The sequence below is a fragment of the Heterocephalus glaber genome, unplaced genomic scaffold, assembly GCF_053883595.1.
Source record: "Heterocephalus glaber isolate CG9 unplaced genomic scaffold, H.glaber_assembly_v1.0 deba00001781, whole genome shotgun sequence".
In the NCBI taxonomy this organism is placed as follows: domain Eukaryota; kingdom Metazoa; phylum Chordata; class Mammalia; order Rodentia; family Bathyergidae; genus Heterocephalus; species Heterocephalus glaber.
In genome coordinates, this window is record NW_028258467.1 from 5,645,532 (window position 1) to 5,669,721 (window position 24,190).

At 52.2% G+C, this 24,190-nt stretch overlaps 1 protein-coding gene across 6 annotated transcripts in view; it reads left to right on the forward strand.

Moving 5' to 3' along the window:
- Positions 1-23,391, forward strand: part of Mgrn1 (mahogunin ring finger 1) — a 53,727-nt gene extending 30,336 nt beyond the window's left edge. For 2 of the 6 annotated variants that reach the window (XM_004864809.4, XM_087202698.1), the window contains 13 exons: positions 757-874; positions 4,310-4,376; positions 4,765-4,814; positions 7,871-7,918; positions 8,693-8,761; positions 10,653-10,812; positions 12,925-13,034; positions 15,015-15,080; positions 16,455-16,678; positions 17,861-17,984; positions 18,267-18,309; positions 19,606-19,704; positions 21,992-23,391. In XM_004864809.4, the coding sequence (XP_004864866.1) occupies positions 757-874; positions 4,310-4,376; positions 4,765-4,814; positions 7,871-7,918; positions 8,693-8,761; positions 10,653-10,812; positions 12,925-13,034; positions 15,015-15,080; positions 16,455-16,678; positions 17,861-17,984; positions 18,267-18,309; positions 19,606-19,704; positions 21,992-22,104 (1,291 nt within the window). In that variant the 3' untranslated portion in view covers positions 22,105-23,391. The remainder of the gene's footprint in view (positions 1-756; positions 875-4,309; positions 4,377-4,764; positions 4,815-7,870; positions 7,919-8,692; positions 8,762-10,652; positions 10,813-12,924; positions 13,035-15,014; positions 15,081-16,454; positions 16,679-17,860; positions 17,985-18,266; positions 18,310-19,605; positions 19,705-21,991) is intronic. The other 4 variants (XM_004864810.4, XM_087202699.1, XM_021244468.2 and 1 more) reach the window with 3 other exon arrangements.
- Positions 23,392-24,190: the final 799 nt, after the last annotated feature.

A 24,190-nucleotide genomic window follows, 5' to 3' on the forward strand; every position in this document is an offset into this window, starting at 1 on the left:
ACAAGACTTAGAGTGGAGAGGCCGAGTCTTGGGTCCTGGTCAGTGCTCCTGATGGCAGCAAAGACAAAGGCCCCCAAGCACATCCGGTATTTATTGAATACAGTCGTGGGAAGGAATAGGGAGGTAGGGAGCTTTGGAGTCATCTAGTGAATTCCTGCCGAACACCTGACATGATGGCGCCAGACAGGGCTGTCAGGAAGTTGGCACTGCTTGTCTTGCTAGGGTAGAAGAAACCGTTACTGGGACCAGGCACAATTAGCAAGCATCCCACAAGGTCAGTGAGAAGCGATAGTTCAGGGGAAAGGGTTTTAATTGGGGTCACACTGACCTCAGCTGCACGTAACTCAGAAGGGTCCTGCCACTTCACAGACCAGGACTTAGGTGTCGGTGACAGCAATTAGCAAAGGAGCAATACTAGCCCATCTCTGCTAGCTGACATGCCCGTTTGAGTCACTCAGGGCTTCGGTGTGATTCCTGATGTAAAACAGTATAGCTAAATTATGGAAGGCAAGAAACAGGTGCCACTCATAGCCCACTTGTACCAGGCAAGGATGTCTCCTGCAAGGAATCAGGCAGGTGTGAGCTCTGGAAGAATCTGTCACCAGGCAGGACTGGGCAGAGGCATGTGTCCAGCAGAGGGAGGCTGTGGGAGCCCTCTAAAGAGCAAGGGCAGCCCAGCCAGATCAGGGAGGAAGGCCCAAGGGTGGGCGCAGGCCTCGGCCCTGCAATGGTTTCACCCATCTCTGCCACCCTCAGGTACAGCCCCAAGAGCCCGGCCCTGCAGTCGGAGACCATCCACTACAAGAGGGGAGTGAGCCAGCACTTCTCACTGCCTTCCTTCAAGATCGACTTCTCCGAGTGGAAAGACGACGAGGTAGTTCTCAGCAGAACCCTTCCTCCTCCTGTGTTCTTTCCCAAAGCATGGACTTTGGTGCCTGCTGGTGAAATCCCTCTTGTTGGTGAGCACTAGGAGTGGCTACCCAGGTCAGTGTCAGGTGAGGGACCAAGGTGGCTGATGTCAGCTGCCTAGGTGAGTGAGGCTGAGCAGGGAGCAACTATCAAGGAGATCGGGTACTGGCTTTGGGGAGGTGTAAAAGATGGGGCCCCTGCATTGTCATTGGCCCTGGGAGATGTGAGGGTGGGGCCCCTGAATTGACTTCAGCCCCAGGTGCAGGCTTTAGGTAGGTGTGAAGGCAGGGTCCCTACATTGTCATTGGCCCAGGACAGCAGCATGGCAGTGTCTGTTAAAACTGCGTGTCGAGGCTGGGGATTTAGCTCAGTGGTTCTGCTGCCTGCCTCGAAAGTGCAAGGTCCTGAGTTTGATCCCCAGTACAACAAAAAGGCACAGTGGACCTGCAATAAACTCCATTTATAAAAAACAAAAACAAACAAAAAACTGGGTGGCACCCCTTCAGTCCTTTTACTTTTGCTTCTTTTCTAAATCGTGCTGTAGACAACTCTGTCAGCACTTACAGTCCTCCTTAGAGGCCCCTTTCGTGGGTTACAGTTTCTTTGCCAGTCTCCCTACCCCATTGCTTCCATTTATCCTCCCTCCTTTGCGCTGTACCTTATTTCCCAGTATCTGGCTTCTGTCCTTTTGCTGAGGGGAAACTGAGGCTTGGGTCAAGGCTTGTTCACACTGAACAGGTGAGGAACCAGATTCTTACCGAGTATGGCTCTGTGCCAGTACCTCCCTCCCCATGTCTTTCCCTGCTGGTGTAGACCAGACCCTCAGGTACCTCACCACCTTCTCTATGCAGCCCCTGTACCTGTGTCTCCACCTGGCCACTTCTGACCATGTAGGCATCGGTCTCTGTGCCCTGGGCTCCAGTGGCCCAACTTGTGACCTTCCCTCAGGATCACTGTGGAACCAAGCCTTTGTGGACTTGGATTGCAGGTCCTCTGGTGTGGATGGGGTAGTTGAGCATGGAGCTTGTGGTCTCTGAACAGCTGGAAGCCTTGCTGTAGCTCTCTGCCGGTGGAGCAGGGGTGGCAGCTGTGAGGCTGGTGTCCTTGTGCTAGGACGAGCAGCCGGACTGGTTGCTGATGTGGTGTCACCACAGCATGGACATAGCCCTGAGCAACCTGGGTGCTGGCACCTTCACCTTGTGCTGGGTGGCCTCCCTAGGCTGCAGTTGGACATTTCTGTTACCTGCATGTTTCTTCTGGTCCTTCCTCTCTGACTGCTCTTTAGTCTGTTCCTAGTCCTTTTTTTCTGTATTCTCAGTAGGAAATCCCATGTTGACAAATCTCAGGAAGAAACAGTTTCCTCTTCTGTAAATGTTCCCAACTGTAAAAGCCCCCACCACCAGTGTCTCTGTGTGTGCCAGGTGGGAGGACTTCACTTACACTTCATTGTTGAAACTCTATGTGGTAGGTGCAATAGTGACCCCATTTTACAAAGTGGGAAAGTGAGACTCAGAAGATTAAAAACGAGATTCACCCTGGGCCACTGGGTGGGGACGTGCCCAGGCTTTGCTTCTGCTGCCTACCTCATGAGGGACACCTGGTGAAGGAAGACAAGACTGCGTGTCCTGTGCTCCAGGCTAGTTCAGCCTAACCCTCATGGAAGAATAGTGACCTGGTCTCTACTGAGGTGCTATTCTAATTGGGGCTTTGTAGTTTCTGGATGTCTCCACTCCCAGGGAATTTTTTTTTTTTTTTGCACTGGGGATTGAACTCGGGACCTTGTGCTAGCGAGGCAGGTGGCAGAACCACTGAGCTAAATCCCCGGCCCTCCCAGGGCATTTTTAGTGGTGGGCATAGGGTGCCAGTGTGCCAGCCCAGGAGCCGCTCCAGTGTGACATCCCACTGTGCAGGCAATTGTTGGTGCCTCTTTCCCTGTGCAGTCCTGGCTAAGCAAGGCAGCTCTTTGAATTCTGGAGGTAGAGTACTCTTCTCCTTGGCCCCACTGCAGGAGCCTGAGCTGGAGCCACCATCACTGGCCTTTCCTCTTACTTTTTTTTAACTGGAACATGTTGTAGGACATAATGATTATATTCATCACTAGGAGTTGGCACATGTATGCAAAACATCTTAATTCTTCATCTTCCCTCTCCTACCTCCTTCTCTTGGGGCCCTTTCTTTTTGATGTCTCATCTATTCTATGTTCTTTGCTTTTTAACAGCTTTGTGTGATATAATTCACAATACAGGCCATTCATTCCAAGTGTATGTATAGATTGGTGTTTTTTAGTATGTTCATTGTTTAACTGGCTTCCATTCTTTTAGCAAATCTTTATTGAGACTAAACAAACAACTGCATGTGTCTTATCAGACACCAAGAGGGTCATGGCAACCAGGGCTCCATCCTCCACAGCTTCCGTACAGCAAGAAGTCAGGTGGACTGAGGATCACCTGGTGACCATCCTAATACAATGGGTTTGGTGACTCGGAGAACACAAGAGCCAGTGTTTATTGGGGGCCCACTTACATGTGGGGGTTCAGGGAAGCCTTTCTTGAGGCCCAGAGCAGGGGTTAGCTGGTAGGGCATATGGTGAAGATCAGCATCTGCGCGGAGTAGATCTATACCAGCCAGAAAGCTGAGTCTGCTGTGGTTGGGCTTGGAGCCAGAGCTGAGGCTGAGCTGAGTTTTTGGGACCTTTTGAGCCAGAGGTAGAGCACCCTTCACCTAAGAGTAGCAAGGAGGCTTCTCCTTGACCTGGGACTAACTGTGCACTCTCCTTTGACTCTAGTGAGGGCCAAGCCAGATGGCTTTTTTTCAACCACTTCAGCTGTTTAATATGACCCAGCTCTCTGAGGGAAACACCTAAGAGAATGGAAAACAAAGATGCAAACATATTTGTACCTAGTGACTATAGCAGCCCTGTTCATGATGGCAGTGATGTAGAAACAGCCCCAGAGAATGGATAAACAGAATGTAGTTCATCCATACAGTGGAATACTGTACAGCTATGAAAAAGAGTGAAATTATGATATACACTTCAACATGGATGAACTTTGAAAGCATTGTACTCACTGAAAGAAGTCAGGCATGAAAGGCTCAAATTGCATGATTCGACTTACAGGAAATGTCCAGAACAGGCACATCCACAAAGACAAGAAAGGATGGTTGCCAGGGGCTGAGGGAAGGGAGTGGGGAGTTAATGGCTAATTCATAGTTTGTTTTTAGTAATGAAAACAATTTGGAAGTGATGGTGGTGATAGTTGCATTACACTGTGGGTGTCCTTGACGCATTCTGTCCCCATCCTTTGATCTTTGTCTGATGCCATCCTGTTACCTGCTTTTCCTCCATCTCAGTCTTTGACAGCCACAGGTCCTGACCATTTTTGCCTCCTTTCCTCCTCAGTTGAACTTCGACCTGGACCGGGGCATATTTCCAGTGGTCATCCAGGCCGTGGTGGATGAGGGAGATGGTGAGCAGTGTTGGCCTTTCCCATTACTCCTGCCTTTTGAGTGTGTATGGGCCCCACTGTAGGGAGGAGGCCATTCCTGGGGCCGTTCCCACCTCAGCCAGCAAGAGGAGTCCCTTTCACAAGGGATGAAGGGCTGTGGAGTGGCTGTGTAGGGGAGCTTGGAGGACAGGGAGACCAGGGAGCTACTGGAGGAGGCATAAACCCCTGGGCAGAGGTGGACAAGATGAGGATGAGCCCTAGAGCAGCTCTGGGTGCTTGCCCTCAGGTGCGGCTCTGGAAAACCATGCTGGAAGGGAAGGGGCACAGGAAGCTAGGCAGGCAGCAAGTTCACTTTGCCCTACACTTTGGCATGACTGCTCTCCCCTCTGTGGTCTCTGTCCCCTTTCAGTTGTGGAAGTGACCGGCCATGCCCATGTGCTTTTGGCTGCCTTTGAAAAGGTAAGTGTCGTCCCAGTTGCTGTCCCGGGAGCAGGGGCAGAGGGATAGGTTTTGCACTTGATCTTAGCCAAAAGGCTGAGAAGCGATGAGGGGTAGGTTTTGAAACCAAAAGCCTGAGGTGTAGGGGTCAGGGCTTGGTACAGGGGGGCAGGTGTCCATCCTGGACAGGTGGAAGATTCTCTGGTCATTCCTTGATTCCCAGGAGACTAGATCTGAGGCTGAGTGTGTACCCACTGAGAAGCTTTTCAGAGGGGATTTGGAGTGACAAGGGGAGGACATTCTAGAATGAGGCTAGCCCTGTGGATCCTTTAAAACCTTCCTACACAGGCTAGGAGGTGGGCAAGGTCCGTTTGCCATAGACTTAACATTTCACTGGGGTGTGAAAAGTGTCAAGGTTGTTGCCTCTTCCTGTCCTGGCTCTTTCCCACCAGGCCTGGTGTTCTCAGGTGTCACCTGGGACCTGTCATAGTACCTCCTGGGTGCACTGCCCCTCTTCATTTGCCTGTGCTCTGCCCCTTCTACCTGGCACCTTGACCCCGCTGGACCAGGCAGGCCTTGTTCTGTGGGAAGCCTTTCCTGCCCCACTTGGTAAAACACTGTCCTTTCTTGTTTGATGTCTGTGAGGGCAGAACTGGCCTCTGATTTGTCATTGTAGCCTCAGCTGGCCATGACCAGGCAGAAGATGATCAGTGATAATGCTGGGGTGAATGAGGGTCTGCTGCCTCCTAACACAACCCCAGACCTATGTAGGTCCCTGCTCACTGAGAAGCTTGCTGGAGGTAGGGAGTATGTGATAATGCCCCCCCGACCCCACCCTTCCTATGCCCTTTGAATTTCCCCAGCACTCTGCAGTTGTGAAGTGTTTCAGTACCAGGAGACCAGGACCTGGTGGAGAACAGGCTCCGGCTCAGGACTTACCACCATACCTGTGTCCTGTGGGCCCCAGCCCTGCCCTTGCAAGCTCCTGCAGCCCCTGAGTGCCTTCCCTGCGGAGTCCAGGGGCTCTTCAGGGATGGGTCTGGGGCCTCTCTGACTTGTTTATTCTGTGGTGAGGTTGAGTGTGCTTTCCCAGGCCGAGCTGTAGACAGCGCTGATGTGAGTCCTCTGGGTAGAAGCCAGCCTCCTCCCTTTGCAGCCCTGGGTCCCCCAGCTGTTCTTCCCAGGGCTGCCCTGGTTAGAAGACATGGTAACCAGGATCAGGCTACTGGACCACATAGCCAACCTTATGAAAGTCTGTGCATGCCATGCCCTATTACTAGATGACTAAAATGGGTACAGAGTCCACCTTTAACATCGGGCCATTTAGCACTTTAAAGCAAGAACCTTGGTGAATGCTGTGTGGATCAGGATCCACTCTCACTTGGAAATCTGGACAGTCAGCATCTGTGTGAACCAGGGCAGTGATGGTGATGGGATGAGCTTGGAAAAAGAATGGGGAGTTAAAATCAAGAATAAGGATATACTTCCACCCTCCATAACTAATCAGTTCATCAGTGAACCGGTGACTGCAAACCCAGGAACAACACCTGGCATGGGCCCAGGGTTGTGTTAGAATTACAGCCAAACCATATGTAAAGTGAATTGTGACTTTTGGTACTTGAGACACATTTGGTCTTGCTGATTTGGAACCTCCTATGCTGATGGGGAAGATGAACGCAAGCTTAGAGGAGATGGGACCAGGGTGTCCTTTCTGTGTGTCCTCTAGAATTCCTTTCTGGCCATGACGTTCATGGAGCCACTGGACACAGGGCTCTCAAGAGGAAGCAAATTCAATACATGTGCAGGAAGCCTAGAGGAAGACTGCCTTAGCCCTCCTTTTAACCTGGAGTGGGCAGTGAGGACAGAGCAGAAAGTGCTGCTGTAAAACCTGGAAGGGCAGAGGGAGAGGGCTGTCTTCTTACTTCCCACTTTGTATATGCTAGAATAACTTTGTCTCCATGTTCAGTTGGTACCTGTGAGGGAGTCCTGTCCTACCAGATACCTTCCCTCAACATCCCCAAACCTCATCAGAATCTCTTATGCAAAATTCCCAAGTCATATGAACCAACAAAAGCCAAGCACTGTGACTCATGGCAGATGTAGGAGGAGGAAAGTGTAGGACTTGGGGAAAAGATTGGGCATAACTACAAAATGGAAAGGAGCTTACATACAGTGTCTCAAAGCCAGGAGATTTCTAGTTCTTACTCCCATGTCATTAAAATACGAATCAGTCTTTCTCTCTCTCTCTCTCTCTCTCTCTCTCTCTCTCTCTCTCTCTCTCTCTCTCTCACACACACACACACACACACACACACACACACGAAGAGATACGGTAACTACACATCTGCATTTTCTGGCTGAGGCAGAGATGGACTGTTGTCTCTGGCAAGCATTCTATTCTGTGCTTCCAACTTAGAGCCCAGTGAGAAGCCACTTTATTTTTGTAGTCCTACATTCTAGAAATTTCCCTAAGAATCCATCAGCCTTACCAGACAATCCTGAGCGCTGGTCTTAACTCATGGAGCATAATTAGTGTTGTAAGATCTCAGGTCTAATACTGTAATTAACCTTGTCAAACTGAGCTGCGTATTTCCCTGGATACTGCTTGTTCTAACATTTTTAACACTCTGAGCCATACTGTTTATGTATACGTGGGCATGCACGTGTGCTGGCTTCCTAAAAAAGGCAGGCCCTCTGAGAGCAGGAACTTCTTTGTGTTAGTTTTTGCCATCTGAGTGCTGCTTTGGGATGTTGGGAAACCCTGAGTAGTCTTGAGCTTGAGTGTGATGGTAGTGGTGGTGGGGCCTCTGGGTGGTTTTCGGTTTGAGTTGCATTTGTAGGGCAGGACAGGGCCCAGGAGCTAGTATTTTTAGAAAGTTGCCCAGGTAGTTTTGGAGCCAGGCCTGAGGACCATAGTTGGAGAAATCCTGACCCGGCTCCTTAATCTTCACATTGTTCCTTTTGTCAACTCTTGATATGTATTGGCCAGGGAAGGCCTCAGCTGGCCAAGCTGGAGTGCTTGGAGTTGCCAGTTTGACCTAAAATTTAACCTGTGTCTCTGCGTCTTTCCCCCACAGCACGTGGACGGCAGCTTCTCTGTGAAGCCGTTAAAGCAGAAGCAGATTGTAAGTGTCAGGCAAAACATCATAACTCCTTTTGATTTAAAAGACATGCACATGGGTACACGTGTCTGTAGGCTCTGTGGGCTGTTCTTCCTTGGCCATAGTAGCTGTGCAGGAGCCTGTGACATGGAGGTGCACCCCTCTTCGGTGCTACATTCCACAATGTCAAATTCTACATCTTGGGGTAGTAGGCATGGGTTGCACACCACTGTGTAGCATGGTCACTCTTGTCGGCCCCGAGTCTTGTCTGGGTTGAACCAAGGTGCCTGGAACAGTTAGCACTCAGTAAATACTTGCTGGGTGGGTAGAAGAGGGAGGAAAGACAGAAAACAGAAAGGCTGCAGCTTCTTCTCTCATACACTGCCGGAAACGAGGCAGTGTTCGGCAGACCTGGGTTGACTTTGCCACTTTTTTGGAAGGAAGGATGGAAAATCTTAGAACAGGTAAAAGCTGTAGACTAGTGCAGGGTTTTTTTGAGATCATTAATTTTATGGTTGATACTGGGATGCCATTCCTGGTGGCCTTCTATTTAAAGCACTATGAGAATTTAGCAGGGGTGGGAACATGGGCAGGGTTGCTGGGCAGAGGAGGTTTCCATGCCCTTCTCCTGGCATATGCCCACCACCTAGGAGTAGAGCTGCACAGGCCCACAGGATTCCCAGCCACCCTTGCCCTGGGCCCATTTTCTGTACCTTGGAGGTCATGTAGGCTCAGATGGGTGCAAAGGAGCCCTCTAATGGGCCCTGGCCAGGCCCACCACATCTTTTCTGTCCTCAGGTGGACCGAGTCAGCTACCTACTGCAGGAGATCTATGGCATCGAGAACAAGAACAACCAGGAGACCAAGGTGTGTCCTTGTGGGAACCTGCCTGGACTCTAGGCCATCCAACCCCCCCCCCCCCCGACATACAGAAGCCAACTCACGGGGATGCATTGCTGTAATCATCCAGAGGGGTGTGTGGAAAGAACCAGTTTCCTTCCTATCTTCCCCTGGAGGCCCTGGACTCCCAGGTAGCATTATTTTTTTCTTAATTATTTTTATTTTTTTTTTGGTACTGGGGATCAAACTTGGGTCCTTGTGCTTGCACAGCAGATGGCAAAACCACTGAGCTAAATCCCCGGCCCTCTTAATTCTTTTTAAAAAGTTAAAGTTTAAAAAAAAAAAAAAAAAAAAAAAGTTAAAGTTTATGAGACATTTTGTCCTTTTTGTTTGCAGGTTCATTTTGCAAACTTTATCTATGTCCTCCAGAGCAGCCTGGGACCGAGGGACCATACTTCCTCCACTTCTTGTGCTGCCTTGGGTCTTTTCCTTGCAGTCAGTGGTCACCATCACTGCTCCCTGCTGGACACCCCCTGCCTCCCTGCAGCCTGGTCAAGGGACTAGGGAGCAGAGTGTGAAAGTGGGACCTAGTTGACCTCATTTTTTTTTGAAGGCACACCGTGTGAATTAAGCTGCTCACTGTTGTTTGTTTGTTTGTTTTTTGGTACTGAGGATCAAACTCAGGACCTTGTGGTTGCAAGACAGGCGCGGTGCCACTGAGCTAAATTCCTGGCCTTGATCACTGTTGTTTTAAACCTCTGAAAGTCCTACTCCAGCTGCAGTGAGCAAGCCAGAATCAGGCATGGTCTGCTCATCCACATGCTTTATGGCAGTGTCTGGGTAATATTTTATGAAGGACCAGAGAATAAATATTTTTGGCCTTATGGGCCATATGGCTTCTGTGGCATCTACTCAGAACTGCAGCTGTTGCTCCTAAGCAGCTATAGACAACATAGAGGTGTGGCCACGTTTCAGTAAAACTGTATTTGCAGAAGTATGTGGCAGGTATAGTTTTTTGATGCCTGTTTAAAACTTTTTCTCTCAATCCATGTGCTGGTTTGCTTTATGGAAGCTTTGATTATTTAATGATATTATTTATTTAATGATATCTCCAACAAGTTAGGCTTGTTTGTTTTTATCAGTTTGAGTTCATGGGTTCCCGGACCATTGTAGAGATGTGTTCCTCGTTCTGGTTTTTTTTTTTTTGGTACCGGGGATCGAATTCAGGACCTTGTGCTTGCCAAGCAGGCAGCAGAACCACTGAGCTAAATCCCCGGCCTCTCTCTCTCTTTTTTTTTTTTGTTTGTTTGGTTTTTGGGGTATTGGGGATTGAACCCAGGACTTTCACACTGAGCTACATTTCCAGCCCTTTATCTTTTTTTTTTCTTTTGGTACCAGGGATCAAACTCAGGACCCTGCACTTACAAGGCAGGTGCAGTGCCACTGAGCTAAATCTCTGGCCCAGCCCTTTATCTTGAGACAGGGTCTTGTTAAGTCCAGCTCAGGCTGGACTCAAACTTACCATCTCCCTGCCTCAGCCTCGCTGTGTGGCTGAGTGCTGGGATTAGAGGCATGTGTCACCATACTTGGCTAAGATGTGTCCCTTAGCAGTGCATTTCTTCGGCATTTTCTCTTTGGGTGTATGGAGCAGAAAGAGGGCCACATTCTTGTGGTTTGGGGAGGGGAACAGGTTCTCCCTTCTAAATAAGCCTGGTGGCCACCCTGGTTCTGAGCTGTGGCTTCTCAGAAGTTCTGCCTGGTACCCCACCCATCTCTGGGCTTCCCATTGCCATGGCAGCCCCTAGGGAGTGTGAATGGTAGTGGCATAGCTGGGCATAGGAAAGTGTGCTCCAGGCAGTGTGACACTTAGCCTTTGACCCTCAGGAGGCCGCTGACCCACAGGCCCTTGTTCCCGCAGCCCTCAGACGATGAGAACAGTGACAATAGCAGCGAGTGCGTGGTGTGTCTGTCAGACCTCCGGGACACGTTGATCCTGCCCTGCCGCCACCTGTGCCTCTGCACCTCCTGTGCTGACACGCTGCGCTATCAGGCCAATAACTGCCCCATCTGCCGGCTGCGTGAGTGCACCCAGGGCCTGCGCCTGGAAGGTTCTGCCCACCTGGCAGCCCTGGTCTGGGTAGTTTGTGGGAGCTGTCCCCTGTTGGTACCCTTGGTCTTTAAACAGAGTGATGTTGCCAGCAGTGATTAAAGTTTGTGTCCATACTGGCCTCACTGGTATGGGGTGTTCCAGAGTAAATGTGTATAGTGATAACTTGAACTAGGTAGAAATTGATCAGTGAATGAAATCTTTATTTTAAAGGTTATATAAAAAGACTTTGATTAAAAATTAAAGTGAGTTGAAGTTAGGCCACCCGTCACTATCTTGGACTCAGGAAACTAGTAAGGTCATGGCTAATAAGAGGCAGAGGTGGATTTGGGTGGGGTTTTGGTTCATCTCAACCCTAATGAAAGCAGCAGTATGTCATAGTGATTGTACTGGTGGGAACCAGGTGGCATGGAAAGGGTGGCTGTGTGCAGGCATGCATAGTGCCAGTTCCTTAGGGCTACAGGGCATGCTGGGTGGACAGACATGGAAGGCAAGGATGTATGATATGGAGTCCAGAGCGCAGGAAGAGACCCCAGGTGGGACGGGACAGGGAGCCTGTGGACTCTGTTGGCCCTGCCGGGTTTGCTTAAGATCTCACAGCATAAGTGGCCAGGTGGGCACTTGATGAACCCCTCCTCCTCAGAAAGTGTGCAGTGATAGGGCCGAGACTGTCCTATGAGTGGCCCTCATGTGCCGGCTCTTGCACCTACAGTACTCCAAAGTAGAGGCAGCAGTGCCGTGAGAATTGTCCCTAGGGCTTGGTTGGTCTGGGTGCCCCCTTTCTGGAACATGTCTGTCAATACTCATTGCATCTCCCTGCTGTGTCCTCTGAGAGTCCAGCATCCCACGGCCACCCAGTAGCTCAAGTCTCCCAGTGGCTGGCAGGACTCATGCTGGAGCTAAGTCCCAGTGTTCTAGCTTGCCCTGGCCTCCTGGGGTTATGGGTTGTCAGAGCCTGGTGCAGGGGCCCAGGGACCAGGGAGGTCAGAGCTGAGATGAAACAGGTGTGTAGGCTGGGGTGGGCCAGCTGAGCAGGCCCTTGTCCTTGGCCCATCCCTTCTCTACTGGGCTCAGACAGAGCTCTGTGAACCCTGGTTCCAGTCTTCAGCCTGTATCCTTCCAGGCTACTCAGTCTCTGGGGATAGACCGTATGGAGATGAGGCTATCGCAGAAGACCCAGGTGCCTTGGGGTCACACAGCGAGTAGAAGAAGGTCTCTTGCCAGCGCAAGGCCTGCGGCCAGTGTAAGAGAGAGAAATGGAAGCAATGAGGTGTGGTCAGGAAGCAACTCTGAGGAGAGCCCTGGATCAGAACTCAGGGCAGTGGCTGGAATCCACTGGCCAGCCTGGGGATCGTCAGGTGTGGAGTGGGCCTCTGGTTGACATCATCAGAGTCGAGTTCAGAGCACTGTGTGATCTTGAGTGTGCCTCCAAACTGCTTCCTCCTCCATGAGATGGGTTGGGGCTCCTTATCACAGGCAGGTGAGGTCAGAGAAAATGAAGGTAGTACTGGGAAGAACAAAGCTAGAAGGGAAGGCTGCAGTCCTGTGGCTCAGGCCAGGTATCCTCAGCCTGGGGCACAGGTTCTCCCTCGTCTCCTTGTTTGGTCTGATTTTGTGACCTGCTTAATGTAGATGTGTGGCCTGCATTCTTCACGTGCTGAGTCTTAGGGATGGGGTACCATGGACTGCTGGGCCACAGTTGTAGGTGGAACTGACCACAGGAGGAGCCTGGATTCCATGTCCTAGTTTGCCCTCCCTCAGTGTTCTTGGTGTGGGATGCCAGGAAGCTCACTGCTGATTTGTCTGGGCTCTGTGCTACGTGTCGTCCAGTCACAGCTGCCATCTAGCACAGTCTGCGGTGTTGGATGGCTCATGGTGCAGCCACTTAGAAACTATACTTGCTGTCATGGTTATATCTCTCCCTGCTTGGTGCCTTGTATCAAGGATCCATTCAGCCCCTGGTTGGAAACATGTCTCTTGTCCTAGGACTACTACAGGTTGGAAGAGTGTGGTCCTGGGCTTGAGGGTCTCTCTAGCTGGTGGAGCCGCTGCCCTTGCTAACAAATCCCTCCCTCTGCCACAGCATTCCGGGCCCTCCTGCAGATACGGGCTGTGCGGAAGAAGCCAGGGGCCGTATCTCCCATCTCCTTCAGCCCTGTCCTGGCCCAGAGCATGGACCATGATGAGCATTCTGTAAGTGCCTCCCTTCCTTCCTTTGTCCACTAGGGTGTGTGGGCCCCCCAGGAGCTGTGAGGGGGGACCAGGCTGGGCCTGTGGTGTGGGTTGCTGGGGTGATTGTTGCCCCTGCCAGCAGAAGAGCCTGCAAGGCAAGCCTGGCCTCTTTGCTGAGTTCACACCAGTGTTTGTCACCATCTCCACTGAGCCAGATGAACCAACACCCCTGCCTCTTAGTAAATGAGATGTTACCATTCCTCCTGAATGTGCCCAGCCTACTGGCCTCAGCCTGGGCACTCAAAGGGGCCTTAACAGATGGTCCACCAGCCTCCCTCACGGGACCAGGTGGGTAGACCTTGCCTTAGACAGACAATGCCCACTTCAAGGACCTGAAGGGAGAAATGAGAGAGAGAAGTGGAGAGTCAGTCTTGGGCAGGGAGAGAGACCTGGATACACAGAGACAGATGCACAGAGTTGGGGCTGGGGGTGGATAGGAGAGGCCGAGATGGATGGGAAAGGAGTGGTGGGAGTGAGTAGGATGGGAACATCTGAGCAGGGTCTGGGCTTTGCTACTTGTTCCTCATTACTTGTGAGCATTGGCAGTGAGGGAGCCCTTGCTTGGCTTTCCACCGAGGCCACGGGGTTCAGTGGCTTTTGAAGGCCCTGCCTATGGACTGGCACATTCCAAGACAGAGGCCTGCTCTGGATGGTTCCGTCTGTAGGTCTCTGCATCAGACTTGGCCTCGGCTGGCAGAGCACCCTGGTCACGGGTGTGATGTAATAGCTTATACAGTGTTTCTGAAAGTTACACAAATATTTAAAAGCCCAGGAACTTGGGTTTTGGCTCCTCTTTCACAATCTGAGATTTTGACTAGGTGTGGAGGCACATCCTGTAATCCCAGCTGCTTAGGAGACTGAGACAGAAGGATCACACAAGTTTGAGGCTGGCCTGAGCAACTTAGTGAGGCACTGTCTCAAAATTAAATTCAAAAGACTAGGGATATAGCTCAGGGCAAAGGCCCTGGGTTCAATTCTCAACATATCCCCCCCACCCCCACAATCTGAGGCTGTGTTCTGGCAGCTGCAGCAGAGGCGTGGTTGTCCTGGAGAGGTCACTGTCACTAAAGCCCACCCCAGACTCTAGTGGGGGCAACCCTGCAGTCTTGCTTACTAAGCTCGGTCACCATGAGGGCTCCTGAACTGAGGCTGTGCAGCATATGTAGCATATGTTGGCTTTGATCTAAGAGCATCACACACTTTGACCCACAACACACGTTTTGGTCATAAGAACAATGTAGATGTGATCTGCTGCTTGAAAAAGGAGTTAAGTATTTCATAGGGATTGACTGCTTAGCGGTGGTGGGTTTATTGTTGCTTGTTTTTGCCTCTCCCACTTTCTGCCCTGGTTGTTGAACATCAGGCAGGTTTCTTCCTGTTTCTCCCTCTTACTCAAAGTGAACTGAGGCACCTCCCCCAGTGCAGGCAGTGGGGCCTTGCTGTGTCACCCACCAAGTGGCTCTGGCCTGGCCTGGGTTCAGAGTGCCTACTGAGGATATTCTTGTTCCCTGTCTGGGCCATTTCCACGTATGTCCATAAAGAGTCCACATTTGATATTTTCTGCAGGGAGCCATTAAGATAATCATGAAGTTAAATACCTATCCACCCACTCTGGTACCCACCTTGGCCAAGACCTGCTGCTGTGGGGTGACCTGGACCATGGCGGTGGGGGGCTCTGAGCTGGGTTGGTTTCTGCAGCCTTGCGGCTGCAAGTAAAACCATCTTTGTGGTTCCTGGGAGCCAACAGATGTGCAGGCAGCCTTCTCAGAGCCCTGATTTAGAAGCTGGGTTTAGTATGGTTCTGAGGTCCACATGCATGTGAAGTTTGCAGAGTGCCAGGTCATGGTGTGCCTGAAGGACAGCAAACCAGAGACCCTGTTCCACCACCCCAGCGCCGTATTGGGGGGGTAGTTGTAAAACATTTGATTTTTATCTTGACAGTGTCCCTTTAAAAAGTCAAAGTTGCACCCTGCCTCCCTGGCCAGCAAGAAACCTAAAAGGGAAACAGTAAGTGTGCTTGGTCCTACAGCTACGTTTTTGCCCCGCACCCTTATTTTTAAACCAATGACAAGTGTGGGAAGTCATTTTCACCCCAGGCTAATATGTTTGATTAACGCATTCTGTCAAATCCGCTCTTCCCCAGTCCTGCCAACCCTGTCCAGGAAGGGAGTTTTGTGGAACAAGCAAAGCTCAAGGTCTGTTGGCAAAAAGCCAGTCCCCCAGGTCCTGCTACAGGGCCACAGCGGCCTCAGGCCATCCCCTTTTCGCCAGCTTTGCCTTGCCCATGGCTCCTCCAATGCCCTTGTTTCCCTTTTTTTTTTCTTGCTGGCAGTGGAGTGGATGATGAAGGTGGAACTAATGTTGCTGCTATTTTTTTTTTGCAAACAGCATTCCTCATGCATGCTCACTGGTCTTGCATCCCGTGCTCTCTGCCCTTTGGATTTGGGCTCTTTGGGTGGAGGAATCTGGTTATCTGGCATTTTCCCTGCATCCCCAGCTAGAACCCCATGCCTCTTGCTGTAACAGAGAGGCAGAAGTTGCTAAAGAAACAACTCAGAGCTTTCCTTTTCAGAAGGGTGACGGACTCAGAACAGTTTTTCACCTTTAAATTGAAGGCAGGAGCAGGTGAGGGATGGACACAGGTCCAGGATGCACCCCAAGCTCAGTGCCCATCTGTAGTCTCCAGGGATGCTTCTCAAGCCCTGTTCCTTCCAGAGCCTCTGTAGGGCAGGCTGGAACCTCACGTAGGGAGAACTTGGGAGCACTTTGCCCCTTTACCTGGTTCAAGAGAGGGAGATAGGGGCTGCACAACCCTCTTTAGTGCCCCGTGGCCTGACTACTGCTCCCTGGCACCCAGACCTTCCCCGCCCCCTTTGTCAATTCCATCCTCCCCAAATTAGGCAGCAGTGGCTCTTCCCCACATCGTTTCCCCTTTCAGGTCAGGACTCCTGAGGCCAGACTTCCCCTGGTCTAGGGCATGCATTTGCAGTGGTTCTCTTGCCTCTGGCATGGCTCCTCTCCCCCTGCTCCTGAGTGCTCCTTTCAGTCACTAATCCCCCTGACTCTCCACCCCCTCAAGGCAGGAACAGAGAGCCAGGTGAGGGCTGGCTGAGGATGGGTGTGGGACTGCTCTTGCAGATGCCCCTCACCCATCATCCTGGGGATCTGGGGATGGGTGCTGGAGTTGATGGATGAGGGAGCCTTGATCAGGATGGCTTCAGTGCCAAGATGGCCATCTTCCAAGGGAAGGGGACTTTAAGTCCCTGGAAGGTGGAGTGGACACAGGATGCTCAGCAGAAAAGGTGTGGGTGGTAGAATGTCCCTGGGACCTGAGCCCAGTTTTCGGCTGGCCTCTTTTCACCTGCCTTTGTCCACCTGCAGAGCTCCGACAGCATCCCACCTGGCTATGAGCCCATCTCCCTGCTTGAAGCACTCAATGGCCTGCGGGCCGTCTCCCCGGCCATCCCTTCAGCCCCCCTTTATGAGGAAATCACCTACTCGGGGGTCTCGGATGGCCTTTCCCAGGCCAGCTGTCCACTTGCTGGAATTGACCAGGTCCTAGAAACCAGCCACCAGAGCAGGCAACGGAGCAAATCTCCTGACAGGTGAGGCCCAGAGCCCAGCACCTGGCCTTGGGGAGGGTGTGTATATGGGGGCGAGGGAATATAAGAAGTACAAGGTGTATCTATGGCTTGATGTAATTTCCTAACACGTTTTTTTTCAGTGATTCAGTCCAGAAGGACACATAAGACCCAGTAGCAGGTCTGTTTATGGCAGGACAGCAGAGGCAGCAGCTCCCGCCTCCCTGTCCCAGTCCCACACCACACTGGTGGGACTGCTGCTCATTCTTGGCGGATGCAGGGGCCTGGGCCATGTCTGTGCAGTGGGGCCCGTTTGAGCCTCAGGGTTCTAGGAATTCGTGGCAGCTAGTCACATACGCATGTCGCACCATGTGGCCAGTGATGTCACTCAGAACTCAAGCCCCAAGAAGAAAGCAGGTACACACTGGCACCTGCCGAACCTGGGGCATGGTTCTTTCCAGGCTTTGACAAGAGCATCAGTAACAGACACCATGGGCCTCCCAAGGACCACACTCCTCAGCTGGGTAGGGATTAGTTGTGGCTGTTTTGCAGGACTGCAGGGAGTGGCCAGCCAGCCTGCTCGGTTGCCTCCCTTATGGTGGGATGGTGTTTTGTTTTGTTTTGTTTTTTATTTCATTTTGTTTTGTTTTTGCGGTACTGGTGATTGAATCCAGGACCTTTGATTCAAAGGTCCCCAGCCCCTTTTTTATTTTATTTTGAGACAGGGTATCACTTAATTCACTAAGTTGTCCAGGTTAGGCTCAAATTTACAATCCTCCTGCCTCAGCCTTCCATAGTGCTGAGATTACAATTGTGGACCTCCATACCCAACTGTTTCTTCCATGGAAAAGCTCATGTCCGGTGCCACCACCCTGGTTCCTGCACTGAACCCATGTGGCAGAGCGACTCTGGAGATACAAAAAGATGTACAGCAGTCCCTGCTGCTTCCTACCTGTGTCTCTGCTGTTGGCATTTTCTCTTCTAGAAATGAGAGGATCTTGGGGCTGTGCTTGTGTCCCTTAGAGGGCCTCTGTTGGCAGCTCTGAGTAGCTAGTCAGGGCCACACACAGTCTGAGGTGGCTCCAGTCCCCTGAGAGTATCTTTTCTTGGCTCCTGGTGGACAGGAAAGGTGGATATGCTTGGGTGGGACTGGTGCTGCTGGCCCAGCCATCCTCCAGCCCACATGCCCTCCCCTTCTATCCTCAGCACACTGCTGTCCCCGTCATCCCCCATCCATGAGGAGGATGAGGAGAAACTCTCTGAGGACTTGGAAGTTCCTCCCCCACCAGGTGCCCCGGAGCTGGCCCTGGGGGAGAGCAGCTCGCCTGAGGTGAGACTTACCCCAGGTTAGGCCCCATCCTGCTGCCTCTCGGCCCCTGCCCCATAGTCCCCTGGTTGTGTGACCCCAGTCTTGGTGTCCTCACCTAGGGGTTGGGGTGCCATATGGTGAAGTCACTGAGGGCTGTAGGAGAGCCAGTGTGTGAAGCTGACCGCCCAGTAGCATCTTTGTGTCCTGTGGTGGTGGCTCCTGCCATTGCCCTCTGCCTGGTCTTAGGAGCTTAGCACTAGATCTGCCGCAAAACTCCAAGTGGCCTTTCCTCTTGTCTCCTAGAGTTTCCTAACGGAAGAGGTTGATGAGCCATCGCTGAAGCAAGGTGAGCCCCTCAACCCTGTGAAGCCTGATTCCAGAGCCTTCCTGGAAGGACATTACTCTGGTTGAGCTTTGGACACAGGCCGGGCCAGCCCTGCTGCTGTTGGGTTCTCCTGACTACTCCTCCACATTTCCAAGGAACGGTCATTGGCCTTGGGTCATCAATCCACAGTGTTCGGTTGGTGGAGGGTCTTGTTCACTGGCTGTGCTGCCGGACCAGGACAGGGTAGCTTGAGCGGGGCCAAGGGTTTGTGTGCTGTTTTTGTGAGTTGTCATCTCTCTCCTGGCTGAAATGAAAATGAGGATGACTTGAATCTCTTCACCCCTTGCCTTAGCAAGAGGGCATGACCTGGGCCCCAGTGGGGATGGCCTGTCCACCCCAGGAGGCTGTGGCATGTGCTGAGGTGCCACCCTCCCCAAGCCTCCCTCTACCATCTCAGTCCTTCCTCACAGGCATCCTTGCTGGACAGTTGAGGAAAGTAGGTTCAGGGCTGGCATCAAGGGGAAGCCCAGGGCCACTTATCAGAGGTGACAGAGCCACAATGTGATCCTGGCTGGTGGTAGACCAGTAGTATGGTAAAGGCCCCCAAATAAATTGAAGCCACTCTGTTGTGGGGACCCACATCCCTCCCAGGAAGAGTCCCTCACCAGCTGTGCTAGCCACTGGGCCAGGCTCTTCAGACACAGGAGGACCTGGCCCCGGGCTGGGCTGTGGATATGGGTGTGTCCTGGAAATGGTGCTGCACCCCACCCTTCTAGATCTCACCTCTTGGGTTTCTGTTTTAGGACCTGGGTCTGTGAGTAGAGAATTTGGAGTCAGAGTCCCAGCTGTGTTACTTCGACAGTGAGACACTCAGGGAGTCCCTCTGCCTCTCCAGGCCTCAGCTTTCCAACTTTGAGCTTGGACCCTTCCTCCACTGTCTGCACACCTCTGCCTGGGCAGAAGCACATGCAGGGACAGCGGGCCCTGGCTTGTTTGGGCCATTCTTCTGCCAGAGGATGCTGTGAGCAGCACTGAGAAGAGCAGGTCCCAAGCTGAGGAGGATGTGTGTGGGTAGAAAGAAGCAGGCTGTGTAGCTGGCCATACAGGACAGCAGGGCCACAGGCCAGGCAGAAATGAGCAGGGAACAATTTAACGTTTTTGTAATACAAACAGAAAAAGCCCACTCTGGAGGAAAGAAGGAGAGAGAAAACAGAGTATCTACCTTTGGGTCCACTGGAGAACTGGTGGAATCAATGGAGCCAGAACCTGCTCCTGCCTGTTGGTCCTGACCTTGTTCCCCTCTCCCACCTGGTGCAGGGAGCCAAGTGGCATCCATCGAGGAGGTCCTGCAGGATGGCAGCCCCGAGCACCAAGCCTATGCCCAGTCAGGTCCTCCTGCTGACATCTGCCTGCCAGGTAATGGCACAAGGGGCCCACCTAGGCCTGAGGATGGGGCTTACTCTGATGCCTTGTGAGTGGCAGAAGGGGCTGGCTCCTCTGGAGCTAAGTGCCTGGCTTTAGCTGTTAGCCAAGCTACTTGCCATCCTTTCAACCCCCAAAGCAAGACTTGGGCTAGGCCTAGATCTGCTTGGTGCCCTTCTGCAGGCCCCTTCCTACCTCAGTGTGCTCAGCCTTGAGAAGGAAGAAGAGGCTATGTGTAGAAGGATATGGTTTATCCCCCACCACCTCCTGCTGGGGGCCAGGTGGGCCAGTTTGGTCCCTACTGGGATTGCTGTCTTTCATCCCTGGTCCTTACCAAGAGCACAGCAGGGCCTCTACCCCTGGAGCTGCAAATAGAAAACAGGCCTAGGGTCATACTGGGTGCCAGGGGGTCCAGCCCTGGCCCAGGAGCCTGGCTTTTAAAGCCAAAAGTAGCGCTCTGCTCACCCAATGCCTCCTCCACATGCCCTTCCCAGGATGTGGCAGCTGGAGTCGGGGTAGGGAGGACAAGGCAGAACTGCTGTGCCCCTCTTCATGGAAGTCTGGCTGAGGTGTGATTTGTAGCTCTTCCTTGGTGGCAGCAGATGGATGTGTATACATTGTTTCTAGAGCCCCTGTTGTACTAACGCCAGTGCCTTTGCTGGGGAGTGCACTGGCTTATCTCCCTCCTCCCTGCCCAGCACTGGGGTCTGGGGACCTCTCTCAGTGTAGAGGAATAAGCTGCCTGCTGTGGGTAGCTCTGCTGGGCAGCCTTGGGGCGAGGAGCCCTCCAGCCCTGCAGGGCTTCCCTCTGTTTTTCATCTTCATCCACTTCCATGTCTTCCAGGGCCTCCCACAGCTACTGAACCTTTGCCCCTGAAAGGTGGCCTCCAGCAGGCCTGGCTTGAGCTGGAGGTTTTCTCCCTAGACTGGGCAGCGTGATCAGGCTCCTAGTGATTAGGGTCCCCAGAGCAGTGTGGGCTTGGCCCAGGTATATATAGCTGCTGTCTCCAAGAGCCAGGGCCTGGAAGATCAGGGAGTGTAGGAAACAGGGAAAGGGGACATTACTAGAACCTCTGCAGTAAGTCCTAGTCTCCTTGGAGCCACAGCAGCACAAGGCGAATTATAAGAAAGGTAGAAAAATGAGACTAAGAAGCTGAGCTTTGGGACTGGTCAGTACTGCTCTGGGCGGCAAAGACAAAAGCCCCCAGCTCACCACACCTTTTATTCAGTACATTGGGAGAAACAAATGTAACAAATGACTTGTGCAGAGTTCAGTACATCCCAGTAAACAAGATGTAACAATCCGAGAACAATGAGGAACTGAGTAGATAAAGATTTTGTTCCTCCCAGGATGTCTTCAGCTGGTATACTCTTGTCCTGGAGAATCACAGCAACACCAGATCATTGAGGTCTTAGTTGTGACTGGAGGCCAAAATGGAATTATGTCTTGGAATTCCATAGCTGGGCTGTGGGCAGGAGAACTAAACCCAATCAAATGATTTTTCCCTAAAATTATGTAGCAGTGCTCCCGACAAGGGAGCCTCAGGAAGACACTAGGCAGGGCCGTCTCCAGCCCTCACCAAGACTCACTCTAGGTAGTCACAGAGCCGAATCCCAGTGGTCCATAGTAGACACATGGGGCATCCAGCAGGCTCCCTGCTCTCTGCCCATGGCTTTAAGCGACAATGCAGATACACTCTGGCTGTGTGAGGCCTGGGTCTTCTATGATCTAGCACAGTCCTTGCAGGGGGCGTGGAAGTGACAGTCCTGGAATGAGCAAAGCAGGCCTTTGAGGGAGGTGGGTAGGTTGCTAAGGCCCTGTGTCTCAGTAAAGCTGCTCCCTGGGGTGGCTCTAAGTACCACCTTGTTCTCAAACTGCTCCCTTTTCCTGTCCTGCAGATTGACTGGGGGTGTGCAGCCTAGGTCAGTGGTGGCAAACATAGGATACACGTGCTGCAGTGGGCCGTTTGTATCATTGAAACCTCTACAAGGTTTGCCATCACTGGCCTAGGTGATAAAGCTCACGGCAGCACAGATCTGGCTGAGGGAGGGGCCAGCAGCCTGTGGGGCCTGCAGCTTCCCTGCCAGGCTCCCGAGATGATCTGTCCCAAGGGACACGGACCTCACCTTCCATGTGGTTACGTAAGAGCAAGTCTGCTGCTCCTGCCAGACAGCCAGTGAGGGTGCTGGGTGGCCCTGCCTGTTTCAGGGCTCTGAGTTGATGGGAGCAGGTGAGGAGGGCACCAGCTGAGCATGACCCTCCCTCTGCCTCCACCCACAGGATGGCCCACCTCCATGGAGTCGCCTCACAGCCTCAGCACCGCTGGGCCCCCCTGGCCTCCTCTTGGGGGCTCCAGTCCTGACCCTGGGACTTCTGACCTGACCCCACTCTGAGAGCCTGGTTTGGCTAGCAGCATGGACCCCTCAGCCCCCCAGACTCTGCTGAAGGACTTCCCTGGACTTCAGCATGACCCCAGCCTCTCCTGTCTGCACGCCCTGTGTGGGACCAGCCTCTGAGGGGCCAGGTGGCCCTCAATCAAAGAGCACAGTGGATTGTCCACTCTACAAACCCTCTTTTTCTATGATCGATATATTTGTAAATGGTACAAGATGAAGGGCAGCAGCTTTTACCCTGGGCCCTGGACCCTGGGGTTCCCCCAGATGCCAGTGTCCATACTCAGAAAACTGGCAGAAGAGGAGTTACTGATCTCCGATGTGCTGTTTGCACAGACCTTCTAAATGGGTGAGGGGGCCAGAGTCCCGGCCAATGAAGGAAATAGTGCCTGTCTGCCCACCCCACTTGCGTGTTCCTTGTGGCAGACTGGCCCTTGCTGCTGCTTTTGCTCCCTGGTGTTTGTTGTGGCCATGGGTGGCCTTCTCTAGTGCCAGAGGGCTCACCTGCTCTGCTCTTTGCTCCGTGCCCTTTAGCAGCCCTTTCCCTGGCAGCTGGGGCAGCACAGGCCATCTGCAGTGGTTGGTGTCCTCTGGCCTGGTACCCATGCCCTGTGCTTTCTCACAGGCACTGCTCTGCATCCTCTTCAGATGCTTCTATAGTGGTGGCATTTTGCCTCAGCCACTGCTGCTGCTGCTGCCCAACCATGTGCTGTGGCTTCTTTAGTTCCCCTATTGTTTTCTATGTCCTTTTGCTTTTCTCTTATTCTGAGTGGAACCTGCCTGGGGGGAGAGGGGACCAAAAGCCCACATGGGGCAGAACCCCAGCTGTGATGCTTCTAAGGCAGTCTTAGGAGAGAAGCACAAGGGCTCTAGATGCTTGTGCCTCTGCAGAGCCTGCTGCCTGTGGTGTGTGCAGCCCCCCTGGGCAGGGAGGGTGGAGGGCCCCAGCCTGGGGAGCTTCAATGCCCTGACTCCTGGGGGAGGATGGCAGAGAGGTAGAGCCTGCCCTAGGGCTCGGTGTTGCTGGAGCCCCGGCTTTGCCCAGTGGCCACCTTGTTCTTGGGTCAGCCTGTATGCAAAGCGCTGTCTTCATATCCTGCTTCCCTCTGCCTGCCATAGGTTCACACATGCATGCCCCTCTCCTGGACAGGTTGGTGGCAGTACTTTGAAGGACAGGATGCAGATTAGTTTACCTTGGACTCTCACGTGCTATAATTTGATGTACTCTGACTGGCTAGTGTTTTTGTTTTTACTGTATATTTATAGTAATAAAATCACACAGCAATATCCTGTCTGGGGCAGTGACTGTTTCTTGGTGCACAGGCAAAATACTGAGTGGCACGTTGTGGTTCCTGATAACCTGGGGCCTCTGCCTCAGTTTCCTCATATAAGATGGCAGTGACAGCATCAGTCCCCAGCACTGGTGAGGGTTTAACCATTTTTGTCTTTGTCATTGCTCACACTCTGGTGTGACGCCAGACTTGGGCTGGCTCAGACTCCTGAGTGGTGGAGGAGCTGGCTGTCAGGTGTGTGCTTTGTTGCTCCACTCCCATCTCGGATTCCTGCCACCAGTGTTTACTGAGCATCAGCTGTGTGCTAGAGGAGGGCAAAATAGAAAAGGTCCAGGCTCCTGGCATTTGCATCGGAATCAGTGAGACACACCAAGGAGATAAATCAGTCTTTTAGGTAAGATCAATTGTGTGATCAGATGAAGTCCTAAAGACTTAGTTTAACCAGGTAATCAAGCAGGCTTTTTTGGTCCCTGAAAGATGAGTCCTCTAAACAGTTGGAACAGTAAGTGCAAAGGCCAGGTGGCAGGAGTGAACTTAGTGTGCCCCTAGTGGAGAGAAACTCATTGGCTGGATAATAGGAGCAGGGGGTATTGGGATACCTTGTAGAATGGTTGGAGTGTTTGTTTTGTTTTGTTTTGTTTGTAAGGGATAGTTTTGAAAATAGGGTTTTTGAAACTGGGTGTTACTATGTAGTCCAGGCCAGCCTTGAACTCTTGATCTTTCTGCTTCAGCCTCCTGGGTGTCGGGGATTATAGGCATGCTCCACCATGCCTCAGCTGAGACTAGTCAGGTTG